This window comes from Apteryx rowi, unplaced genomic scaffold (genome assembly GCF_003343035.1).
Source record: "Apteryx rowi isolate R43461 unplaced genomic scaffold, aptRow1 scaffold_227, whole genome shotgun sequence".
NCBI classification, from domain to species: Eukaryota; Metazoa; Chordata; class Aves; order Apterygiformes; family Apterygidae; genus Apteryx; species Apteryx rowi.
The window spans coordinates 576,021-602,255 of NW_020448608.1; the positions used below are offsets into that span (position 1 = coordinate 576,021).

The 26,235-nt window shown below is 37.6% G+C and overlaps 1 protein-coding gene across 12 annotated transcripts in view; it reads left to right on the plus strand.

Moving 5' to 3' along the window:
- KLHL2 (kelch like family member 2) overlaps positions 1-26,235 on the plus strand; it is a 75,940-nt gene that overhangs the window by 12,127 nt on the left and 37,578 nt on the right. For 5 of the 12 annotated variants that reach the window (XM_026065413.1, XM_026065419.1, XM_026065417.1 and 2 more), the window contains 3 exons: positions 2,523-2,648; positions 7,065-7,171; positions 11,809-11,930. In XM_026065413.1, coding sequence (XP_025921198.1) covers positions 2,611-2,648; positions 7,065-7,171; positions 11,809-11,930 — 267 coding nt within the window. In that variant the 5' untranslated portion in view covers positions 2,523-2,610. Of the gene's footprint in view, positions 1-278; positions 680-840; positions 1,429-1,987; positions 2,058-2,522; positions 2,649-7,064; positions 7,172-11,808; positions 11,931-26,235 lie in introns of those variants that run through there. The other 7 variants (XM_026065409.1, XM_026065421.1, XM_026065410.1 and 4 more) reach the window with 4 other exon arrangements.

The following is a 26,235-nucleotide window of genomic DNA, read 5'->3' on the forward strand; positions in this document are numbered from 1 at the left end:
CTGCCCTGCCCTGGCCTGGCCTGGCCGCGGGGACGGGCGTCGCTTCCCTCCTCCCCCCCGCTCCCTCTGCCGCCTCCCTGCGTGTCCCACGCCGCTCCCGCGTCGGCTCCGCAGTCGCGATTATCGCACTCCCACTTTTCTGATTATTTAGTTAAGCTTTCTTTTTTTTTTTTTTCTTCTTTTTCTTCTTAGGAACAGCGTGTTAGGCAAAACGCGTGTTTCCCCCTGTACTTCTTTTGGGTCCATTGCTTGTTTCGCACGCCACAGTTCGGTGTAGCTTCATCCCGCCTCCTTCGGGGTGTTGTGTTTTCAGGCACTTTGTCGTTGAGGCTCGTAAACGAAATAAAATCGCCCGGGCGCGGCCTCGGCCCGATCGGTGAAGCTGTGAGACAGGCTCAAATAACTCGAAGTAGATAAAGAGGTCCTCGAAACCGGAGGCGTATTGCTGTTGCTTTTGTGGGCTTCAGTACCTTAAACCAAATCATCCTTTTTCCGGTCCTTCACCAGATGGTCTTAGACTTCGCTGGAGCTGCCCCACCTGCCTCGGCCATTCGGCCGCAGCTACGGGCAGCTCTTGCCGCTGTTTCTTGCGCATCAGCACGCGATGCGCGTGTACCCTGTGTACGTGTGCGGGTGTGTACGCACCAGCAGCTGATGCCTTGCTCTGGGATGCAGGAAGGTACCGTGGAGGGTGTTACTTGCTTGGGTTTGATAACTCAGTAGTTTGGTTAAAGCCTGGGTCCCTACCACAAGGGTAGTCTACGGTGTGGTGAGTGTTTCCTGACGTCGCTGATTTCTGTGTATTGGTTTTTTTGAACGCTGATCCCTGTGTGTGTCACATAATTTGGAAGTGTAATATTCAGTCTAAATGAGTATGCTGGAAGGTGTGCTTTTTTTTTTTTAATTTTTAAACCCCAGAACAGCATCACTTATGCGTGTTTTGTGACATGTAACATGGACTTTTCCTCACTGATGCAAAAATTGCTCTCTGTTACTTGACCCCTTTCTTGTTTCCTTTGTATCCTTTTCAAAAGTGAGTGTGAAACTTTAAATTCATAGCAGTTTGTGGAGTGTAGTAAGCTGCTAGTAGTTTAAGTTCTGTAGATGGAACTTATTTTGTTAACCGTTATCTTTCAGACACTTTTTTTTTATTCCTTTCTTGATTGATGCAGTTTCATGCTGTTTTACCCCCAAATTTTGTTACTAGTTTTAGAATCATGAAAAATAAAGCAAACTGGTTTACAATTTGTTGTAGTGCACAAGGTATAGAATTCCAGATAAAAGTCTTAATTATCCTTGATTTTTTATTTTATTTTTTCTTTAGAGCTTCTTCAGACATGCCTAAGGAAAAAGTTTTAGGTGTGGTAGAAGAGAGATTAGAATTCTGGCAGTCAAAGCATGTGTTAAACTTGACTATTCTTACTTTAAGTAAGTAAGATGAAGTTTTTATTTGAAATCAACTCTCTGATGTAGCAGAGTCAGCTGCCCCATGGACTGACTTTAGTGCCAAAAATACTTTGCCTATTTCCAGTTTGGAGGTTAGGGAATAAAGTTACATAGTATAGGTGAAAACATGACTGATACTAAGTGTTTTGCAAGTACAGCAATAATGTAACTTGCCATGTAAGAATAGCATCATGGCTGCAGACATGAAACTCATTGGCATGGCTTGAAATTTAGATAGTCCTAGCAAATGAGGGGTGTACATAATAATTTTTCTACAGAATTTAGGTTTTCTTGCATAAAGAGATAATTATAATTAGAGCTAATGATTTTCACACTGCAGAGTTTTTCTCCTGCTATTTAAGTTTTTTTTATTATTATTATTTTTTGGAGATTAAGAAGAATTAAGAGTTTGGTCTTTTTTTGCTTTTCAAAACATGGAGCGGATCAGTAAAACTACCCAATTTATGTTTCATGCCAATTTATGTTTCATGCCAATTTATGTTTCATGCCAATTTATGTTTCATGCCACTGCTTGGAAAAGACTGAACAACTGCAGTTGTCGTCGTGCGGGCTTTCCATCAGGGGAGATGAGCTCGAAGCTGCATGAATCAGTAAGCGAGGCCCTGGTGGAAGGGCAGAGAACTTCTCTTTTCTAGCACGCGGTGACGACTTTGAGGGACTCATATGATGGATGCTTCATTCCGGTCGGAATCTGTACTGGCACCAGGATAAAAGTTTAAGGACCTCTGCTTTTCCTAGAATTTCAGAATTTATTAGAAACATTCTATGGCATCACCTTCATGTCTTTGTTTATGGAGCTTATTGTTAGCTTGGAATGCCTCTATCAACCTCATTAGTATTGAGGACCTACTTATTGCTAGCTAGGGAATTCTGCCAACACTTTTTTTTCCCCCATACACTGTTGCTGTTAATAAGGAAACTGAATTTAGCTGAAGTAAGGAATAAGTTGAAGTGCTTTTTTTTTTTTTTTCCCCCCCAAGGTAACAGGGGATAAAATAGAGCAACAGAACTGGGAGAAGACAGAAGTATTAACTCTGTTCTTTTTTTCTTTCCAGATGTACCAAACTTTGCCATCAGAAGCCCTTGGATCTGAAAGATGATAACACTGAAAAACACTGTCCTGTTACGGTGAATCCATGGCACATGAAGAAAGCTTTCAAAGTTATGAATGAATTAAGAAGGTATTACTTTACTGTATACATCTTCCCGGAGTCCATAATACATTTTTAGTTTCAATTGCATGTATTAAATTTGTTCTAAAAATAGAATATGCAATTCCAGAATTGTAGCTGATAAAATGAAATATGCAATGAAGTGATAGCTGAATGATAATTGTGTGATGTAATGGGTACAGTATATTTTTGCCCCTCAAACGTTAGTCGAAGCTGGGTTTATGGGACTTGAAAAATACTTGGAGGATGTTGTTAAGGAATTACAGCTATTGATCCTGTATTGTATATCATTGATCCTGGATAGATTAAAAACGACCTTTTAATTGAGCAAGAGACTGTTAATGTCTCATTGATTTTTGCAGTAGTCTGCAGACTGAAAAAATGTTAAAATTTTCTGATCTGGAGACACAGGTCACAGTCTAACAAATGTAAACCAACTGACAGTAGACTTTCTTTTCTTAGTTATCTTTTGCATGTCCCCTAGGAGAAATTAATGAACTCCCAGAGGGCTACAAATAATATGCTGAAAATCGCTTTTCTAGATAAAGTTTTGTAAGACCTTGAGTAATATCACCATCAGTTTCAGCAAAACTGGGAGACTGGTGCTGGTGCTGTTCTTAGCACCCATATTGATTTATTTTGTACAGATGGGTAGGTGAGATGGTGCTGAAAGCTGTGACAGCTGGTAATTAGAGCTCACAACTGAGCTCTGGTAATTAGGGCTCACAACTATCACTGACAGTACTTCAGCTTTATAGCTAAGAGCAACAATGGAGAAATTAAATAAATAAATAAATTTCTCTAGACAATACCTGAGGGTGCTAAAAATCCTGTAGCCCATTGTTATTTCCCATATGAGTTTAAAAATTGGAGATACTTCATTTGAAAAAAAAAAACCCAGCAACTGATATCTTATTAAAATATGTCTGTTTCTTTGATCTTCACTTGTTTTTTATGGGTAAACCTTTAATACCATGGTAGATATTGTGATCAGATCAATGTATTTATCTAGCTTTGACAGTTTCTGCTGTACTAGAAGACTGGAGAAAATCATACACTCTGACTAAAAATGATTTAAAACTAGCTCAAAGATTCCCATAGTCTGATGATAATGAGACAAGAGCAGAAACTATTTTTCCAGTATGCAACAGCTTAGTTACCTGATGCTGGAAGGACGGAATGTTTATTGCTTCACCTTTTGCCCCTGGCTTTTTCAAGGATCCCAGTAACTGCATTCACTGTCTCAAGGAGTATGATAGAGCACTAGTAGGTCGTGACTTTGTAAAGGTGAGGAAGAGTTTAGATAAAGAAACAATTTCCCAGAATGAATCTTAGATTATAGCAGTTCCAGAAGTACTAAATCTTACCTACATTCTCTTGTGTTGCAAGTGAAACAGACATGATCTTCCAGCAGAGCGCATTGTTGAAGGCTGTGGATTATTTTAAGAATATACTCTAGTTTCCATGGTTACTTAAATTCGGATTGCTGTAGAAACAATTTGAGGAATTTTGTCTTACATTTATAAATAGTCAAAGTTCGAGCAGGAACAATGCCATGTAAACCTTAAGTGGGCTTCTACTTAGTAGGGTAGCTGACACATCAGTGTTTAGTGCTGAAAAATGATTTCATTTGAGTACAGCTTCTCTTAAAATGTTAAGTGCTAATTAGGTAAATCATTAAACATTAATATTTGCATTTATTTAAGTTTGAAATGATAAACTGAAATATTTTAAACTTGTTCCAGACTTCATTACTCAAAATGAAGACCTGATTTTAATCAAGTTAATGATATTTCAGATTTTATTGGCTATATTGTTAAAGTGGTTTCTATCTCCATTCCTTTTATTAGTGTAGCACAAGTAGGTATTTGCCACGGGTATACTCTCTTGAAAGTGTACAACTAATGAAGAAATCCTCTCCTGAAACACTTAAAACCCATTATTTTTCAGAGTGCTTAAGTCTATGAATCTATGTTACATTTTTGGCTGCTGCCAGCTTACCTGGTTTTATTAGCTCATAAGAGAGTTTTTCTTTGCTTCAAATTTTGACAAATTTGAGTAATTTTGTCCGTGGTAATTTTTATCATTTCATTACTCACCGTCACCTCAACACTGAGTCAGAGAATCATTAGGATATCTAATTAGTTCATGACATATGAAGAAATTACACTTTAATGCCTATCTTTGTTCTTCACTATAATTTGCTTTCGTCACAATGGAATTTGACCTTGCCTATATTTGCTAAAATTCATGTTCTTCTAAATAAGACTTACTGAATTTTTTTGAAGATGTGAATAATGACCTTTTTCCCTATATCTCAATGGAGAATAATCTGCAGGTTGGCAAATGATGATTTTTATTCTCATTTCATCTATCAAGATGGTGTACTGCTATGGTTCTTTGTATTCAGTCAGTCTGTATAAGTGAATTGTTACAAAATTGCAGCAGAATGTAAGCTTTTTCAAAATAAGTTAGTTTGCTGACATGAAATAAATGTGCTAAGTTGCTGTGGAAGCCACAAGATGCTTGCACCAGAGTATATAATTTAGTTTATGAGCTTGTTTGTTTGACTGTTTGTTTATTTAGCTTATCAGCCCTGTAGGGCATATTCACAGAGTGCAGTTCCAGACTACAGATGCATCTGGGCTATCCCCAAAATAAGCAACTGTGTCTATATTGTGCAATGTAGTTAGTTTTTCATGATGTAATTTTATTGCTTCAGGCTTCACTGTTAGCTTTGATATCTCTGTGCAACCACGTATAAAACCTTTTCTGTTAYTGTTGTCAGGATAAGTGTAAGTGCCTCTGAAAAGATTGGGTATATGGCTGGTGACCTCTTGTTTGTGGCTTTCTGTGTCAACTTTTSTATAATAAACTTAATGGTGGTTGTTCTCAAGCTCCTCTGAATTCTGTGTTTCGTATGGGTCTGGTCATTGCCTTAAATTATAAATTTTTTTGTTAATGATCATATTGCAGCCTAAACTAGTAATACTGTAAGTATTAAGAACTGAAAGTGGAAAAAAAACAAAGCCTAAGACAGGGCTTGCAGTATGGCCCCAAATGTCAGTTGTGGCCTGAAAAACTTCTGGCGTGTGGCCTCCACAAGGGCTTCTTTCTTGAGGCTGTGCTCAAAGAAACTGGCTGATTGCAGAGGCTGAACAGTTACGGTGTTTTCTTGGGACCAAGGTGAATGTCCGAGCAGTTTGGCTGGCAGCTCCAGCGCTCTGCAGAACAAAAACGCAACTGCTCACACCAAGGCAGGCTACTACTTGGTGTGGCAGTGGCAAACTATTAGAAGGTCTGCCTTCTAATCATGGTGTATATTCAAGAAAAGTAAAAAATTTCTAACTTCAGAATTAATGAGAGCAGGGATTACTGGTTTGACGTACAGCTCTGCGTACAGCTCTGGTCCCTGAAGAAAATATGCTCTGTTAAAGCACACTCTCTGCCGCCCCCCCCCCCCCGCCTTTTTTGCTCTTGTTCTGAGTTTTGTCAATTGTATGTTGCTTTTGTAAAGACAGTGCTGGAATAAGGAGGAAATGAAAGGTGGCTGTTTAGGTGCTGGGAAACTGCAACCTTTTTTCTTTTTCTTTTTTTATTTTCTTTCCCTCAAAAAAAAATCTGATTATAAAGATTAACAGTTGTGATGGATTTAATTGGAAGATGTATATCCAGTAGCTGTAAACTGCATTGGAAACATCTGTGTTAGGAATGGTTAAAAATGAGAGATTTCTTTACTGTAGCAGAAGAGGGAGGAAATATGATGTATTACAATTACAAAAGACAAGCATGCAAATGAATGTAATGAAAATAAAAATTCAGGCAGAATATGGAGTTAACTAACAAATTCTAAAGTAATTTGATTAAAAAATAATTGCTATTTTGTACATGAACTGTATATGAAAAATACTTGGAAAACCATAAATATAATCTAGTAATGGTTTTGAACACTTAAGTAGGCATGAGCTTCCAGTGTTAAATAGAGAGATCACAGCTAAAGTTTGGATTCTTCGTAATCTGGACAGTCTTATTTCTTACCTCAACCTTTTAGTGTTTGTGTACATCAAATTCTTTTTTCTATCATAGGTATTAAGAGAGGCTCAGACTTCCAGTGAAAAGGTTGATAGATTAGGCTGATACAAATTTTAGTTATTCAGTGCAGAAAACTTTTTGTCTATGTAAGAAACCACAATTCAAAGCACAGTTCAATTATTTGCTTTTAGAAAGTTCTCTGTACCCAAGCACCATCTGTAATCCTACTGAGTAAGAGTCATGTGGTTTTGTAACACATTTTAAAAACATTGCTTCATCAGCATTGTCTCCTACCTTTTTTTGAGGGTATGAGAAGAGAAATCGTGTGATATTATATGTTTTTCTACTGTAGTTTGCATATGTAAAACTACTTTCTCTGATATTTCTAAATAGTCAAAACTTGCTGTGTGATGTGACGATAGTAGCTGAAGACATGGAAATTGCAGCGCATAGAGTTGTGCTAGCCGCCTGCAGCCCCTACTTCCATGCCATGTTTACAGGTACCAAATGTTTCAATACTTACTATCTTCTAATCCAGTCCAACTGTGTAAAGCACAAAATTAAATGACTTATGCTTTTTAGGATCTTATTTAACTTGTAAATAAGATAATAGGAGGCTTGTGTGTGTGTTTTTTGTTTTTTGGGTTTTCTTTTATGAATTTGTTCTCAGTATAAGGACATACTGGCATCTTAATCTTAGTTCACATGCTGCATGCTTTAAAAAGACTCCTTTATATAGACAAATTTACATATTAAGTAAGCCAGGAATAGTAGAGTTGTTGTACCCTTATGGCTATAATAATCTTGCTTGTACAAAAGAAGGTTAAAATAACTTTCATTTGAATATTGAAGTAAATGATGTTCTTTAACAACTGTTCTTCCTGCTGCTACATTCTTCAGTCCCTGAGTATTCTGGGCTGTTAGTAGATGTGAAAGCTTTCTGTGACTTTGGCAGCCTATAGCTAGAGTGCATGTTTCAGTATTCTTTGGATAATTCTCTGTGACAGATGTACTGTGCATCATTGCCACAGCTTTTCTGTGCGGGCTTGATTCTGCCTCTGCTTGCTCCACGCTGGCCAAGTTATTGCTCTGTTGCTACAACAGGAAAGCCTGAGGGCTTGCAAGGCTAAAGTAGGTTCGGATTCATAGTACTTCCCAGCTGGATTCCTGTGCTGTGAATTTAATTCCATGATGGTTATAAATCATGTTGAAATCTTCTTGTGGAATTTGGTGTCAAAGTGAGAACACTACTAAATGCATGCTAAAATTAATTTCTGAAGTTTTGTTTATTCCTTCTCAAATCTTGTGCCAGTTTGGTCCTTAATGGTAGCCGTCTGAAATTAAGAGTTCTCTGCAGCATGTTACTTCTGGCCACTAGCTCAGGTTGAATCAGAAGTGTGGCCCTTGCCATGCTAGTATGCAAGCAAAATGGAGTTTTAATAACTATCCTTGTTTGCAACTGGACAACTGATACAATTTGAAATACTTCAGTATCCTGGGGAAGAAGCTAACTGTCAGCAATCACTTTATTGAAACTGAATAGGTATATAATCCAGCATATTCTTGATTTAATACATGGATATTTTGACACAGCCAGAGCTAAACAAAGAGTCAGTCCTAGCAGAAACAAAGGCTTTAAGTCATATGTGTAGAACAGCACAGAGCTCCTGTATAAATAGCTATTCCTCTAGCAGGTCTTTAGGTTCGCATCTGTGGTTGAGACAAACATTCTGAGTAAGTGATGCATTCTCTTAATTTTTACTGTTTTGTGTTGAGTTAAAATGAAAGCACCTGTTCCCAGTTTCTTTTCTTCACCTTAATAATAGAGAAACACAAGCCTCTTAAGTCCTGTGGTAAGGGCTGACTATTGTTTACTTTCACATGGAAAATACTCTTTCTCAGAGTAGAGTTCTATATTATGCTCTCTGTGGCAGCAAATCCTGGTTAAAGCATTCCTGCTTGCCCCTGGCTGCTTTTTTCTACACAGAAGTTTATCGCCCTTTCGGTGTGCCAATGCAACTGTGTGTGGTCACTCTCCAAGTGGCATTGCTGAAATCCTTGTTTTCTAACTTCACTACCTCTTAGAAAATTTTTCTTGTCTTGTGTTTTTAAATGTAAGTTTCCATTGATCCTCTGTGGTGCAGGGTGTGGGAATGCTCACCTGGTGAACGGCTGGGAACCTTTTAACCCATTTGTGGAAATGTTTGTGTAGTTACAGTGAACCAAGTCAGTGGAGGTTTCAATAGAATTCCAGGCTGGCTTCAAGATTTGTCAACAGATTTTATACTACCATTATATACAGTTCCCAGCAAGGACCAGCTATGTTTTTAGTGTATTAGGGCAGTTCTCCACGGACATAATTCTGAAGTTCATCATAATTGTTATCTCTATGAAAACTGCAATTGATACTTCTCAGATGTACTTGTATTCTTATCCAGTAATCTGGAAGTTCAAATAAGCAAATTTGTTCCATTAACCAGCTACAGCCAAAAGGAAAAATGTCTTCCTCCATCCAAAGTTAAAGAGTGACTGAAAATACATTTAAAAAAAAAATTACACTTTTATGCTACATGAGTACTTGTTCTTGACTTGAAATTAGAAGCTTATTTTTAGACACATGTTTGCAAGTTACTTCCATCTTTCTCTGAGTCATTAAGTAGTGCCTCCTGTGCAGGGCAGGGTACGGCTTTGGCTGTGATCAAACCCTTTGCCTAAGGGTTTGTCTGTTTCCACTCATTATAATGGTAGAAGCAGCTACATTAAGTACCTAGAATGAAAAATGTACAAAGTTTAGTAGGTTAATAATGATTATGTTTTAAGAAACAAAGTAAAAAAAAGAATAAGAATCTAGGGCTGTATGTGTCACAAGGAATCACTCTTCTTTCTATATACAGTGAAATTCTTTAGAAATATTTATTATAATCCTGAATTGAATTCCTTTAAAAGATTAAAGAAAGGGTGACAAAACCTCAGTGAAGGGGTACTTCAGTGGCCCTAGGAGCTGACCTGGGACAAGGGTGACCTGAGTTTATTTTTCTGTGCTGCCACAGCGGTTATCTTTAGGCAATTACCTGTTCTCTTCACTTCCGTTCTCTTCACTTCCATTCTCCACCTGTAAAATTGTAAAATAAAACAAAAAAACAAGCCCACTTTCCTACATCACTGGTGTGAGGAACCATATTAGTACTTCAGATAACCTTTTAGTAACTTCAGATCTACTGAGTGCTCTGCTGCTCCTGCCTGAGAGGTTGGACTAGCTCAGTGCTTTCCTTTCTACATCACTACAAACTCTGTGGAAACGTTTTGCTGCAGCTTTCCAGTGGTGAAATGACATCTTTGGAACGCCAGGTTCTAGCCTGAGGATGCCTAGCAAACGAACCTCTGGTTTTCAACATATGATCTTTCAAACAAGGTTTGGATCACAAGTGGACTGGTCTAGAATCGTAATAAGACTGTGTGCCCTTTTAGCATTAAAGGGAGAAGCAGCTCTCCTCTTTTGTAAATTCTGGGCTTTGTTGTTAAACAGAGAAGGTACCTATCCATGGCTCTAGAAGCCTTGACACAAAATCTGAAAACAAAACTAATGTGCCTGCAGAATATCAAACTCTGTGCTCTCCCACGCACACGATTTTCCCAAAGGACCACCTCCGCAGAAGCTTGCATAATAAATAACTTGCAGCATGCATGCTCTGAAGATCAATAGGTTTAATCTGTCAAACTAGAAGGAGAAACTTGAAATAGATGGCCCTTCAAAGAACATGCTGCAGTCATCTTTCAAAGGTGTCGGGAAATGTTTCAGTGGAACAGGTGAAAAGAGAAAGTTCTGCAGGGGCTGGATTTTACTTTTTTCGTGTGGCTCATCAGTGCTTTCCAGAATGCTAGCAACCATTGTGTAGTAGTATGTTGCTGTAGATGTTCTCCTGCATTCCTTACCACTTAAAAGGTTGATTTAAAATGCCATTGAGCATTCAGCTTAAGAAGGGCATGAATAACAATAATGAATTTCTCATTTGCCAAATTGCACTCAGTAAAATGCATTGTTCGTCATCAATCCTAGAGCCCACAGTTAGGATAACGAACATTGAAAATATGTATGTAATTTGCAGGGAAATATCAGCAGTGATAGCCATCTTCTTGATCATTCCCCATCCTGTCTGCTTTTAGTGTTATATGGACTGAATTTGTTACCTCATCAGTACCCTTTACTCTAGATGCTTAGGGGAAAGAAATAGGAATATATACAAGAATAAGAAATGGATGTATCAATATTGAGATACACTTTTTTGAAGCCAAAGGTTATATATCTACCAATATGACCAGTGTAGTTTGTGTTTCACTTCCCAATCTATAATCAATGAAAAAAGAATTAAATATCTCAGATGACCAGATGTTTGCTTAGTGGTCATGGAGAAGGTTGTGGTCATTACTCAGTGTATTTTTAGGCGATTATTTCAGATACAAACAAAATGTTGCATTTTGAGAATTATTATATTTCAGAAGGCAGAAGCTATTTTGCAGGCCTTTCTGTGAAGATTAATTCTGGAATATGGCCAGTATTTCAGCCTCCACAAGATAAGACCCAACAAGTTTTCCCTTGCTTACCATTTTATCTTAGCTTGAGTTTTCACAATTAAATCAGATCTGTAACACAGGTGCAATTGCTGAGGGAATAATAAGTAGGCAAGCAAAGAAATATGTATATTAATTCTTTTTTGGGGGTAGATTTTTAAAAATTTTTTTTTTGTAAAATCTCTACAGACTCTGTTTGATATGCTCCTTCAATTAAGGAGTTAATAATGCAAGAAGTACTTCAGTGGTTTACAATGCTAGCAAAATATTTTTGTATGCATTTGAAGGGTGTTATTTAGGTCTCATAACCATATTTTACTGATATTATACACTGGAGAAAATAGGTCACCTGCAATAATAGTATTAACCCATGTAGCATTCAGCTGATGGTAACTCCTAAAGGGAGGAAGGAAAGAAGGAAATTGAATTCTTCTTACAGTGATTTTATTATTACAAGTGATCATGCACAAAAAATTTCTGCTGCAGGCAAGAGCAGTTACTATTAAATTCTTTCTAATTTGTGCTCTGTTTTAATCTAACTTACTTGACTACCAAACTCTATTTTTAGGTGAGATGAGTGAAAGCCGAGCGAAGAGAGTTCGAATAAAGGAAGTTGATGGCTGGACGCTAAGGATGCTTATTGATTATATTTACACTGCTGAAATTCAAGTTACAGAAGAAAATGTACAGGTAAGAGTGAGGATATTTTCTACAGCAAAAGAGATGTTAATGTGCAGAATCCTTTAGTTTGCCAATGTGTTTTGACTCAGACATGGGAAATCTCATCTGCAAATTGCAAGCTTTTTCGGACCCCATGCCTACAAAGCAAGTAGCCATACTGCTTAAATTCTGGGCCACATTCAGAGACTACTGAAGTAAATAAAAAGGGTCAATTGACTTTAATGACCCTTAGAAACAATCCTTATTTAATACAACAGAGTAGAAGGTCTCCTCTGCCAAAAATTACTGCTGTCAGCCACATCTATACTGCTCCCTCCCTGAGACTTCAGTGCAACTTACTAGTGACTTACAAAGTAGATTTACTCTTAAATGTGAAACTATGTCCTCCAATATAAGTGTTTTGTTTGATTTTTTTTTTTTTTTTTTTTCCTGTTAATCTAAAAAATAAATTGTTACCTTATCTGTGGCCAACTGTTTATAATTTTTTTTTTTTTTTTTTTTTTTTTTTTTTTTTTTTTTAATCAACTGATTTTTAACATGAAGGCTTTGGCCATCCCATACAAATAGAGCTAATCAGTTTTTCTTATCAGAACTGTTTTAAAAGCTGAGGCTTCAAACAGAATAGAACAAACACAAGCTTAGGAAAAACATAGCTTCAATGCCATTAATGTTTTCTAACTACAAATCCTGAAGATGGGCAGGGTAAACCCCCCCCCCCTTCCCCCTCATATCTTTTGAGATCTGCCTTGATTTTTTTTTTTAAACTTTAATTCTAATTGCTTAACAGGTGGCATATGTAATTCTCTTGTTTTCCTCCTTGATCCTATGCCCTTGTTTCTCCTCTTGCTCAGTGCTAGATTACTAGCAGTCATTTTGCTGCTCTTGCAGGGGACAAAAACATGTTACTGTATATGGCATTGATAACTTCTATTGCAACTGTGCATCCTGAAATTAATCGCTTTTATTAAGCGCTAGGCTGAAGTTAATTACTTTTTACTGGCTGCTGAATCAGGTGTTGTCTTAGCTATGTTTGATTGAAGGTTTTGGAATGAGATTTCATGTTACCAACTCAAAATGAAATACCCTACTACTGAACTGCTATGTTTTAGGTCATACCACATGTCTTCTGATTCTGCAGGGTTAATTTTCTGTTACCTACTCCTTAAGGTATTGTTTACTCCTGGTCAGATGACAGGTGTGAATAGTGAAAAACCTGTATGAAATTGTGTTGTATTTTGCCAATCTATCAGTTGTACAAATCTCAGTCATGCTGCAAAAGACCTCTTGCCAAATCCAAAGGTGTCAGAGATTGTTTCTGGTTAACAAGCAGTCTAGTGTGTTTTGACTGCAGGTTCTGTCTAGGAGGATGCATTTTAGCCTGATGTTGACAATGTTGACTCTCTTCTATGTTCATGGGGAAGAAAAATCAGTCTTCTATTTCTTCCTCATACAAGACTCATTAAAGGCCAGAAAGCTTCAAGTTTAAAACTCCTAAGTCTGATGCAGGCTTTCATTTTCACAGCTCCAGATTACCTGGCTGTTTGAAGATATATCTAATGATGTTGGGGTTGATAATATAAATAATGTGACCTGGTGAGTGATATTACAAGTTTGTAGTTTCTTGGGTACTGGAAAGACAGCTGAGCTTTTAAGTGGATTTGGATTTATTGCAATAATAGTTGCATTTTAATTTAATGTTGATATTGGATATACTTGTAATAAATGTAAAGCTATTCTTCCTTTGTCATTCATCCTCTTTGTACTATCAGCACTAAATATGTACTATTTGTTTGCAGTAGGGTAGAGCTGAACACTATGAGTAGGACCAAATAAACTGATGCAAGTTCTTTTCTTTAAGTTTAAAAGCCAGGGTGGGAAATTGTTATTGTGAATTTCTGAAAACTTAGAATCCTAGCACAGACTGTCAGACCTCAGTTAAAACTGTGTTCTCTCCATAAACATGTTGCATGGTCTTAAGACTTGCTCTAGCTCTCAATTTCCTATCTGTATAACAGGGCTAAGTAGAGCTGGAAGGTATTGTGAAATATTTTGATGATTAAGAATTCTTGTAGGAATACAAAACCTTGAATACCAAAGATGCAATAATACTGTCTCTAACTTTTTAATATTTAGTTACAGTGCTTAACTAGAGCTTCAGCTTGTAGGTAGCTACTTAAGTTTCTTATATCTGATATCCTTTGTGGGATTTCAAGCTCATTATTCTGTCTCTTCAGGTTATCCATAGTAAGAAGTTGTATTGAATTAATTTCTTACACATGATATAATGTTTCAAAAGGGCATGAGCCCTTTTGAGCCCTTCACATTTAAGTAATGCAGAATTCCTAAATACTTTGGCACTAACATAATTACACTGTGTGTTTATAAAATCTATAGCCACAGTATAGCCAAGCTCACAAGTTGTTCCTCAACAGGCAAATAACTATGACCTTCTTTCATTAATGTCTTACTTGATTTAGACATGAGCAGGGAATTGTTTCCGTAAAGTGCCTTGTGAAGTTCTAAATAAAGACCATTATTTTAGTTTTCCATTGTTGAGTTCTCATGTGTTTTTGGGCAAGGAGGAGGGAGAAAAGTCAGGTGTAGCCAGTGAGTGAGTGAAAAACATGTTAATTTAGAGCATGAACTATGAACATTGGAGGCCTGCGGTTGTTGTCACTATGTTAATTAAACATAAAAGAGAACATTTGTTCTTTTCTTTAATTTTAGTTCAATGTCAATAGTGTTTTTTTTCCCCCAGCATAAGACATCTGGTATATGAAAATGATAAAATAACTCATTCTAAATGAAGAACAAATACTAGAAGGAAATCAAGAACCTACGTACATCGTTCATCTCTAATGACACTCACTTTGCATAATGCTGTACCAATGTTTCTATCATATTTACATATTATGTCACGTTTTTCTACGTACTCAACTCTCTACATTCCTTTTTTTTCAGAAAGGAAATTAAATGTCAGACTTAATGCAATATAACATTTTTGCGTTTTAAGAAGGTAACATCAAAGTTAATGTTTTCAGAGGGAAAATCAACTTTCTCACACATCAAATTTTTTTCAATTTCCATATAGGTATTAACTACACTCAATGCACAACGTGGGAGAGTTAGTTACTATAAGAAGCTCATGCATGAATAACTCTCCCACACTATGCGTGTGCATTCCAGCATGTATTTAGTCAGCTTTATACCTAGGGCCTCTACTGAGCATAAATATGAGAGCAGGAACTTGAGAAATCCCTGGATTCGTTCAAGAGCTGTGACCTTAAGGGCTTTAGAAGTCAGTCTGGTTCAGGGTAAGTGGAATGGAATTGTGGAAAGATGTTATAAAGTTCTGGCAGTTAGTTATTCCTTTAGGATTCTGTGCTACAGTTTTCTGTTCCCTTGGTTGTGCTGATACAACTTTTTGCTGGATTGCATTATAAATCAGATCACTGAATTTATTATTAAAAAAAAAAAAAGGGCCTTTCCCCGAACAGATTTTTTTTTTTGAGGTGTTATTTTGAACCTTGATCTTTCCAAGGTTCTGGTTTATAGCATGGCTATAAACCTGTTTTTGATGCAATATTGTGGGTTAGTGTATTAAAGTGTGGAAATGTATACCCATGGTGGAAGTGGACATTTCCCTACTGCCTAAGGAAAACATTACATGTAGCTTCACTTTGGACCTATTGATAAACATGCTGTCTTGCTTTTGAACAAGAAGTGTGCACAAGAGATAACAAAAAAGAGAATCACAAATAATACTATTTTTACAGAGCTCTATCCTGGCATGTCCCTCCCTTTAAAGAATTTGTTAGTTATAGCCAACACAAAATCCAAAATCCTGAATAGGATCTTTTTTAGTATGTATCGGTTTTTGTGTTCATTTTTTGAAATCATTCAATGACAATGTTTGCACAGTAATGAGCATATTATATAATGAGCATATTATATACACAGAAACACACAATACGTGTGTATATATTTCCTTTGTAACTCTTACGGTTCATGCACCTATTGCCACTTAAAGTACAACATGTGCTTCCATGTGAATAGGAGTGTTTATCATAGGACGTGGTCATAAGGGTTGACAGCATAGTTAGTCTGAGGTGCTCTTGAAACAAAAAGACCAAAGAAGCAGCTTATTTTCTCATGAAGTTTTAAGAATTTTCAAGAGAAGCAGTGAGGTATCTGCTGAGTTTGTCTGACAATCTCAGCTAAATGTTTCTCTAGTGCAGACATCAACTTACAGGATATGGGGTAAAAGAGAGATTTCTGTATTTGTATCTCTGATCCATGAGGAAAAGAACAGTGACCCAGCTGCAGATAAAAGCCTTCATTCAGAGATTTGTTCTTAGCCAGCAAACAATCCATTTCTACAAACAGAACAAATAAATTTGTGTGTTTTCCTTTATACAAAGGGCTGTACTATATTGCAGCTGCTCCATCAGGGAGAAGTCTGAAAGGGCTTTGGAACTACATACTAAATCTTACTATTTAAGTCTCTTTCTATATTATTATTGTTAAGCAGTCCTTGGATAATCATTGATTTCCATTATGAAAAAGCTGCATCCTGATTTCTAGGCATGTCTTCATTTGATGCAAGAAAGCTCAATTCACAGTTTGGTTTCCCTGTTTGCTAAATTATAGCAACTGAAAATAGTATTAAGTTAAAAAGGGTTAAACAATTCTTCCATGGCACCGTTAATAAAGATGTGATAGCCTGTGTTAAGTCCTGAGTTACATGTGTATTATTGTAGAAATGATTGTAGTGAAATAGAAAAAAGGATGGCAGTGGCCCTCATGTTGTCCAAATGTCTTACTGAGGCTGTGGTTCTCTAGTGTGGTACTTGTAATGAAGGCTTGGAGTAGTCTTGCGGCACCTGGTCAGCCTTAGGTTCTACTGACTGAACAACTTGCAGGGTTGTGTCTCAGTCCAGATCAGGAAAGCGCTCTAGTTCTAAAATGAACAGATACCCCGCACCAGAAAAATCTCCAAATTTGTGGGAACAGGTGTGTTTTTCTAGATGGTCAGTTGCTTAATCTTGTCTGTGTCATGGCCCTGCAAACCACTGGACGGGCAGGACGCAGGGTGTGCTAAAGAACCCTAAGGAAGAAGGAATAGAAGATTAAGTGGGAATAGTGTAAACCATTATTGTACATGAAACAGTGGCAGTGTGTTTCTAGCCTAACCATGACAGAGCATATCTAATCTAGCAATGGAAATTTTATAACATCTCTTACGTAGTTTGCTTCAATACCCTTTATAGGTAAAAAGGTAATATCTGACTTGAGTTGTCTTTGCTCTGGATTAGAGCAATTTCTGGTACTTGACTCTGCTGTATTGAAAAGCAACTGATTGCTAGTCTTGTTATAAGTCTTATATGTTGAAAGACTGTTATTATCTTCTGTTATCTTCTTTTAATTTGTTTTCTTTAGTCTAAACATTGACTTTTTTTGGAGATGATATTTTCTAAATCTTTTACCATTCTTGTTGCCCTGGACTCTTCCTATTTAATCTACATTTACATTTTTAACATACAAAACTGGAGCCAGTGGTCCATCTGAGGCCTGACTAATGCAGACTAGAGTGAAATTGCTAGCTTCTGTGTAAAATACAGGGCAGGATTCTTTACTGTGTCGTTGGGTGAGATCTCTTTTCCAATAACATCACATTGACATCAGCAGTCTCTTTATGCTAGTGGAAAAAGAGAATGAGAATATAAAAATATGCCAGTGGGGAGAGAGAATGAACATATAAGGTCATCATGCAGTGGAGGTCAGTGGGAGAAGGGACTTGTGGTTCCCCTTAATTTTGATATGTGCTAACTTCAGTAGTCTGTTTTAAATATTTATACTTATTAATGTAATACTTCTAATAATACATTGAAAACAGAGCCACCAGAAGTCATAATCTGAATTATAGTAAAGTATTTTTCAATAAATTTAATAGGCAAGAGTTCAATTTCACACCAGGAACTGATCTGTTACAAAAAGATGTCATTTTGCAAGTCAGTTTTCAGAGTACAGCCATGTGTTAAAATTGATTTAAATAAAAAAATGTAACAAAATTAACTATTTTTGTTTTGGTTGACTCATAACCTTGAATTCAAGAAATGCTCAATTATCTTTTGAAACTCAGCAAGAACAGAAAAGAATAAACTATTGAAGATTGTGTAAACTTATCTCTAACCTTCTGCAAGGTGGGGGGACAGCAAGAAGAAAATGTGTGCAAGGCTGTTTAAAAATGTTTGAGAAATATGTAGAATATCTTTTGAGGAGACCATTACATGGAATAGAATGCAGACATGAATAATTCATATTTGTTTCTGTTGAGAACAAAGCAAAATACAAGGAATAAATTTTAGTTGCAATAGACTGTAATAAAAATTGGTGCTATCAGTGTGAAGTTCACATAAATATAGTATCCCACAGAGAACAGTCATGCTAAAAGTAGTCCGAATTTAAAGCAAAAAAAAAAAATTCTGTGCAGCATGTAACATAAATTCTTATTTGTTTTTCTGCTTAACACTAGGATAAACTTAGGGTCAGAATATTCAGAATAAATTGTTATATCACATTTAGAAGTGGTCCCCTTGTGATACATCACCTACAGTTTTATGGGGGTGGGACATGTAAAATGATCTCTTCTAGGGGCTAACAGTTTCTTCTGAAACTGCTGTATTTCCAGAATATCTGATTAGGTAATGGCTGTTTTTTTCGGGTTCCCCTCCTCCTCTTTCTCGTGACTGTTTCAAATTCCCTCCTTCACTGCTCTTTTCATTAAGGGATGAACTCACTGGTTTATTGAAGTTTAATTCCAAAGGGGTTCAGGATCGTGATGGAATTACCTGTTTAACAAGTTGCTGCACATCAGTTGAACGACAGTAGCTGTTTATGTGTGCTTTCAGCTTGAAGAAAGTATAAAATGACTTTGTGTAAGCCAGTTTAAGACTCACATCAGTTTACTTGGTATCTGCCAGTCTTTGAGTACATGATCAAATTACTATAGCTTAAATTCCAGTAAGCTTCAGAGCAGTAATGTCTTTATATCTGAGCTAAGAGTCAAAATACACCTAGGAATATTTTGATGTTTACCAAGCTTTATCCTCAGAAGAAATATTTTGTGTTTATAAGCTGGTGATTAAACTAGCAGTCTTTGTATGAGTTAGCAGCATTGTGATGTGTAAAGAGCATAAAACACATGCTGCATATTTTTGTGACTAGATTCAATTTAAATACCCAACTTAGAATTTCTTTTCAAGAGTTTCCAAAGCCTATCAATAAATTATACCCTTTGAACACTAAATAGCATCTCTTTTCCCTTATTGAATCAAAGGATGCACCTCACCTCTCAAAGGGATATTTTTAGTTTTCTTTATGAACACTGGAAATGTTTCATTTTGAACAGGGTGGATTTTTCCCTTTTAAAACCAAAGACTGTCCTTTTCAAGCACATGGTTGGGTATCATAAGAAGAGAGAGTTCATTTAAGTATTTGAACAGAGAAGTGCATTCTGTGTCCTGGAAGTAAGCATGCTGCTGTGTAAGTGGGTGGAAGCAAGAAAAGAAATATTTATTCAACTGAACTGACTGTTGTGAAACTTAAACTGAATCTTTTATTTAAAACAGAGCCTACTTTATGAAAATATTTTTTATATATATATATATATATATACACACACACAAAAATAAAATTGCTTTGAGTCAAAGTAATGCTGAAATTAGTTCCACAGGAACTTGGCTATTCAGAGAGCCTATGAAAGAAATGCCTGGAAAAAAATTGCTACACTTGCTTTAGGAACCTAAAAATGGCAGGAAGGGAATGAGTTTTATCTGGATATATTTGCAGATGTGCTTTTCTGTCCACGTCTTAAGGAGTTTGTGATAATCAGGGAAAGTGAAACAGCTTTAAGTGAAAGTATATCTTGCAGAGTAATAGTGTGAGGTAGGCTGCATCTAAGCAGTTATAGGTGTATCGATTATAATTAACAAATTGCATGTCACCAAGAGACCGGCAGAGAGTTAATATAGGTCCAGCACCTCCCCAGTCATGTACTCTCCTGAAATGCAATGCTCCCTAAGCAGACTGTATCCTGAATTAACAGTGATCTCTAGTTTCCAAGTACAATATTATACAATAGGCAGTGCAGTTTGGCGATGAAAACATGGGTAATGATAGCAATGTTTGTGGCTAGAAAAAGTCAAAACCTTCTAGCAGATGCAAATAACTTAATGAAACTGGGTTAGTGCTGTGCCACAAGTTAAATTCTTGATCCCAGAAGTTTGCAGGCTGATTGTTGATAAACCCCTTTTGATTATTTTCAATCATGTCTACTGGCTACAGTTGCCCTGTGGGAGCATTTTAAAATTATTTTTCAGAGTATACCTATAGTTTCCATTGAAACTTTCACTATATTATTTATTCACTGAATGTGAGTTTTGGGTTACTAGATGTATGTTTTAAATCAGTGATTGATTTCCCCTTCTTCCACCCCAGTTCTTTGCACAGCTATTCTTGTGTGTCTCCACAGTACCAGAGAGCCACTCTTTAAAACTTTCTGGTCTTGGCGTAGTTTCTAAAGCCTTACCAGGCAAACGTGGGCACTTGCCCATTTCTGGGTGAGAAGGGAGCACGGGAGGCTTGTGGCCCTGGGTTCTCACTGCTGAGCTGCTGCTGTTGGGAACAGACTCTTGGGCCGCGTGGAGTGTTGTTCTGAGCCCGTACGGCTTTTCTTATGAGTGGCTTGCTAAACTCTGGATATTTTTAAAGAAGAATGAAGTTATGTCAGATAATATCAACACTGTAAAATAGAACAGAATACCTTTTTATCTTCTAGAAAACACTTCTTTTGAGTGACGGTTAATTGTTAATTGTTTCCTTTATTGTCTCAAAAAATGGTGAAGCAATATTTCACTGATTTCTTTGGTACTGGTTTTGGTAGATTTTTTTTCTTTTTTTTTATAAAATGGCTGTCATTTTTATGTAGCATACATTAAAATTCATAAATATTGTTGATGACAATCTAAGCATCTTTTGAGCTGAAGTCTGTGAATTTGTACTTCCTGTGACTTAGATTTAACATGCTAAAAACTCTCAGCTAAGTATACTGGTACAGCCTGCAGTTTTTTTAGACAAACTGTTAGGCCAAATGTTTATTAAAACTATACAGATATCTTTCAAGCTGTTCATATAATTGTATTTTTCTGAATTTATATCTAATGCCCAAATAATCTGCTGAAAGCTGAACATTTTGGACAGCTTTGGTCAATAGCAATTGACAGAGTTGCTCAAAAATGGATTTTCTTTCCATATAAAGTTAAATAACATGAAATGTTGAATTGCCCTACTGCATAATTTCTCTGCGTCATTTAAACAAAAGTGATCTTTGCACTGCATTCTGGTGCCTCAAATGGGCAGTCCTGTGTTGATGTATATGTTAAGACTTGATAATCATCTTGCAGAATGTCACAACTGCTTGTCATACATGCTCCTGTAGCCAGTGAAGTCTTAGGCATAACAAGTGATCCCCCGTGATCTCCTTCAAGTTCTTCTCTATATTTCTCTCCAAAATAATTTAACTGAAGTGTAAAGAACTGAATGTTAAACCGTGTAATTGGACTTTTTTACTACTTCTGTGATCTCCCTTATGCAGAAGATAATTTGTCAGATATGACTTTTACAAATGGGGTACAGGTACATCCTGTCTCATCAGGCAGAGACAGATTATACCCCTACAGACTAAACTGTATCATTTGCCTTAATTTTTAGATGAAATATAGTTGTCAAAAATGTACAATTAACAGTGCTGTCTGTAACTACTGCTTTAATTATGGGACCATGCGCTTATAATCAAGGCTAAAACTCAGGAATGCCAATACAAAACTCTTGTCCTGTGTCTTAAGAGCACTGAAGCATTTGAAGACCATGTGGTGCTTCCATGAATGAAAAGCTGTGCAGCTTTACTGCTTGTTCTCTTCGCTGAAGTTTTGGGGTTATGTCCTCATGACAACATTTTGGGAAGAGAGGAAGGAGAAGGGTTGAAAGTAGCATGTGTTAAGGTCTTAAGGGCAGAGGGTATCTCAGCTCTGATATTTTCAACTTCATAATTGATAGGGCAGTCTTAGTGTTCCTTCAACAATCTTTTGTGTGATAATTCATGTGAAATATTTGGAAGCACCCACTTCTTGATTCAATATGAGACTAGTAAGGTACTAACTCTTGAACCTTGAGGTCACGGGTTAGTCCTGCTTAATTCTGAAGAAATTAAATGTTTGTTGCAGTCTTCTGCTCCTTCATGTTCCATAGCCTCCACCAGTGGATGTTTGGTGGATTCAATTTGACTTTGAAACTCAGAAACCTTTTTATGCTTTTCATTGTCATATTTCAGCTTACCATCATCGCTGCCTCTGTGGAGACCTAGAACCTTTTGCCCATAAACAAACTCATTCTTTCTTTGCTAATAGGTCTCAGGCAACTGCACTGATGCTTGAAAGCATTTTTACTTACAGCATTTTATGTAATAGAGCTATTGAATATCAAAATTGATTGGTGAACTTATTTCCCTGAGACAGATATTATTAAAGCTTTAGGAGGAGAGGGAATTCTTTATTAGATGATCTTAACAGAGCAGGAAAAATAAGCAAGTTTTTTGTCTTTCTGCATATCTCCATCATGGCTACAGTGACATTGCTACTGTATTCTGGAAGATCTTGCCGTTTATGAGGTCATACAGAGTCATTCACGTTAATGTTTTAAAATTATTTGGCTCATCCAAATGACTTCATGATTAAAACTGAACTAAAATCAGTTAATCCTAATGTRTGTTGAAAACACTCTTTATATGGTAATCCAAACTTTTTTACTTTTATTCTTTTATACCAGCACAGTTCTTATAATAGGGGATTGCTGACACTGCAGAGAGATATTTAAATCCAAGCTGACAGGAGTTTCATTACAAACCCTATTTGCAGAAACATTTTAAAGTCTTACTGGGCACAAATTTAATGTTGGACTAAATAGCCTTATGCTATGTCTCTTTAAATGGCTTGACCATGTGCTGAAAGAATACCAATGGAGTACCACTGTGTTTTGCTATTATACATATTTTATATGTTATGCCTCCAGCAACCATCTGGTTACCTCTTGTGACCCAATTTTTGGTGTTTGTGACAACTGCTTTGAGGATTTTAATATTGTGAGGGCACAACTTATATGTGGCTTAGCTGGAGGAGAGACAGTGGCGCGTTTCTAGAATTTATATGCATTGTAAGACATGTCAGGCTACAGTAAACGATCTAATTTTCCAGTGAAAAAATCCTACTATGCTTTTTTTCATTTGCTTATACATGACTGCCTGTCAGGAGAGTGTAGGAGGGAAGGGAAAAGAGGAAGGTGATCTTTCTATAGCTGTGTTTTATTATCAATATAAGCTTCATTAATACGTGCTTTAAATGAGTAAGACTTGCATAAAAAGCAATAGTCCTCAGAGTCCGCTAACCAAAATACTGAGCAAATAACTTTGTGGGAAAACTTAGTATTTTGTTGTCTGTGTCAGTTTTCAGATGTGTATTGAGTAGTAGATATTTTTGACTATACAGAGTTTTCCTTTTGCCTATCTTTTGTGAATTTAACTATTATGTACACGCAGGACAGAAACTCATTTCTTGATGCACAATACTAGTTCATTATGTGCCCTGAAGGCTAGATACGGTTCGTATCATTGCTCCCCTTTCTGTGTTTGTTTTTCCAAAGACTGAAAAACTGAGGTTTTCATTTTGGTAAATGCCCTGGTTGAAAATATATTCCAGAGCCTCACTCCTGGCTGATAGAGATGTGCGTGTGTATCTATATGTCTTTTTTTGGATGCCCTAGTAAAAACTTACCCTCTTCTGATTTTGCTTATTCGGTGATATATGGTAGAAGGAAATCACACTAAATGTACTTGACATGAGGAAGGTGTTCGGGGTTGTTGAATCTGATAGCCTGATAGAGGTAAGGCTGATGCAGCTCTGTACCCCCAGGTCCAACCAGTAGTGAGGCTGAGCACACCCAGTAGGTGTACACACAAACACACGTATACAAACATATATGTATGGCCAGCCACACAGATCAACATAGCTGGAAACACTCAGCACTCACACAAACAGCACCAACGACCTCATTCTGTTCTCTTCTCTGGCTGATCAAGATGGAGCTCCATTGCGGAAATATATACAATGTGGATCCCTCCAGCAGTGGGACTCAGATGCTCAGTTCATCCAGTAACTGGCCCTGGTTCCTCGGTCCCCCTGTTGCTGACACCTGGGCACGCAAACCCCCGCGGTCCTCAGCTGCTGGTACAGACCCCTCTTACGCACACCTGCACATGCACAAGTGCACTGTGGGTCCCTCCACTACCTGGGCTGAGACATTCAGTTCATCTAGTAGCTGACTCTAGATCCTGGCTCTGCCCAGTTGCCTCTCACACAGACATGCAACCCCAGACTCCTTGCTCTCTCCGGCAGTTGGTTTGGACCTCCTGTTCCCTCTAGTAGCCATCTCCTCCAATTGTCTCGCACCCAGAGATGCACACATGTCCAGTCCAGACTTACGGTCTCTTCGATACCTGGCTCCCCAACCACTTCACCTACTCGTTGGCTAGTCTGGCTTGATACTTGTCGCGGTCCGCGGGAGTGATGGGAAAGAATCATACGCACTCACAGAATGCAGATTCAATTCCATCTTTATTCAGCAATTTGCCCATTTTATAGGTACAGGTATTCGGCGCTTTGGCCCTTGATTTGTGGTTCATACAGATTATGTCACAGGGAGCCAATCATGGCACCGATCACGCACGCAGCGGTCATGCCTTGTACCTTGCTACTTATTTAGCAAAACTGTCTAGCCCTTAACCTTGGTTCCCACTGGCTTCTGCTAGTTTATCTGTACTTTCTCAGGATGTATCATTTCCAGCTGCACCAGTGTCCTTGGGTACGTTTGTCTGAGACTCCTGTTGCTTGCTACTTGCAACTTTCCACCAGTTTAACCCTGTCATGGCCCTCCACAATACTTGCTAATGACTGCACTCTGACTTATGCACCCTCACTTGCTCGAGTTGCTGGCACCATGGACACATGGGACCCTGTGACCTGTGGTTGCACTCCACTTGCTGGCACCTCCACACACACGTGCACACAGAAGAGAAAGTCCTCTCACCCAGGAAAATAGTTGGAAATGGAGTTTAAGGAGAAGACGGGACAGACTGTGCTTATTAGGCACAGGGCATGGCCAGACAAGCATACTGAGCAGCAACCTGTGATTGGACCCTTTTATCCTCTTATCCCTCTGTTTTCCCACATTTCCTTTCAAAACCTCCTTGATTCCTCCCTTTCTCTGCCTATRGTCCTCCCCTAAACATCCCATAGGAAGCTTTGCATAATCCCCAAATGATCTTTCCTGCATCTCATAATATGTCCCATACCCCTGTAGGCAGTAACCTGCCTCAATCTTAAGGTGATCTGGAGAGCCCTTCTGTTGACTTGTCTTGATGGGTGTTTTCCCAGGTCTGTGAGGCTGACAGCTCTCCTATGACAGCCCTCAGAGTTGCTGGGGCAGGGTACTCCCTTTCTCTGATGGGATTATTGGGATTCCCCCAACTGCCATTGTGCCTCTGCTCCTTTGCGTGTGTGGAGACAAGCTTTTTATCACAGAGCCTGAAAGAAAGCTGTTGTCTGAATTCCACTCTGTACTGGGCTATTCTCCTAAAAGGTCTCTTGGATGTGTCTTATCTCCTTGGAACCAACACCTTCTTTTGCATTGTGGCACCAGACCTACACTAGATCTTCCCACACTGTTTTATGCAACAAGCTGAATAATTTAATGCTGCTTTGTTTAGTATAAATTTCTTAACTAATGAAACAAGAGGGAATAGTCATGGATGATAGGGTGAAGTCCTATGCAGGGAGCAAATGGAGTTTGTAGAGAAGGCAACTGCTGTTTCTGTAGAGCTTAAGCTTTGGTTAAGACAGAGAAGTAAATAACAGCAGGAGCATCAGAGCTGGCAAAAGCAGGTGTTGCACAGATGTGATAACTACTGTTTTCTGAGATATTCACATTTTTACATTTCTGTTTTTTCTTTTTTCTGAATATATCTTGCTGCTGAAGATATCTTGCCCTTCTTTATCCCTGCCTTCCAAGTGATGCTTTATTCACATTGCACTGGCATTTTCCAGCCATTTAATCTTTCTATAACATCCTTTATGCTATGGTGTTGCTGAATGGGAGAGCCTGGAACTTTGTTCATTGAAGAGAATTGGGTAGACAGAAGGGTATT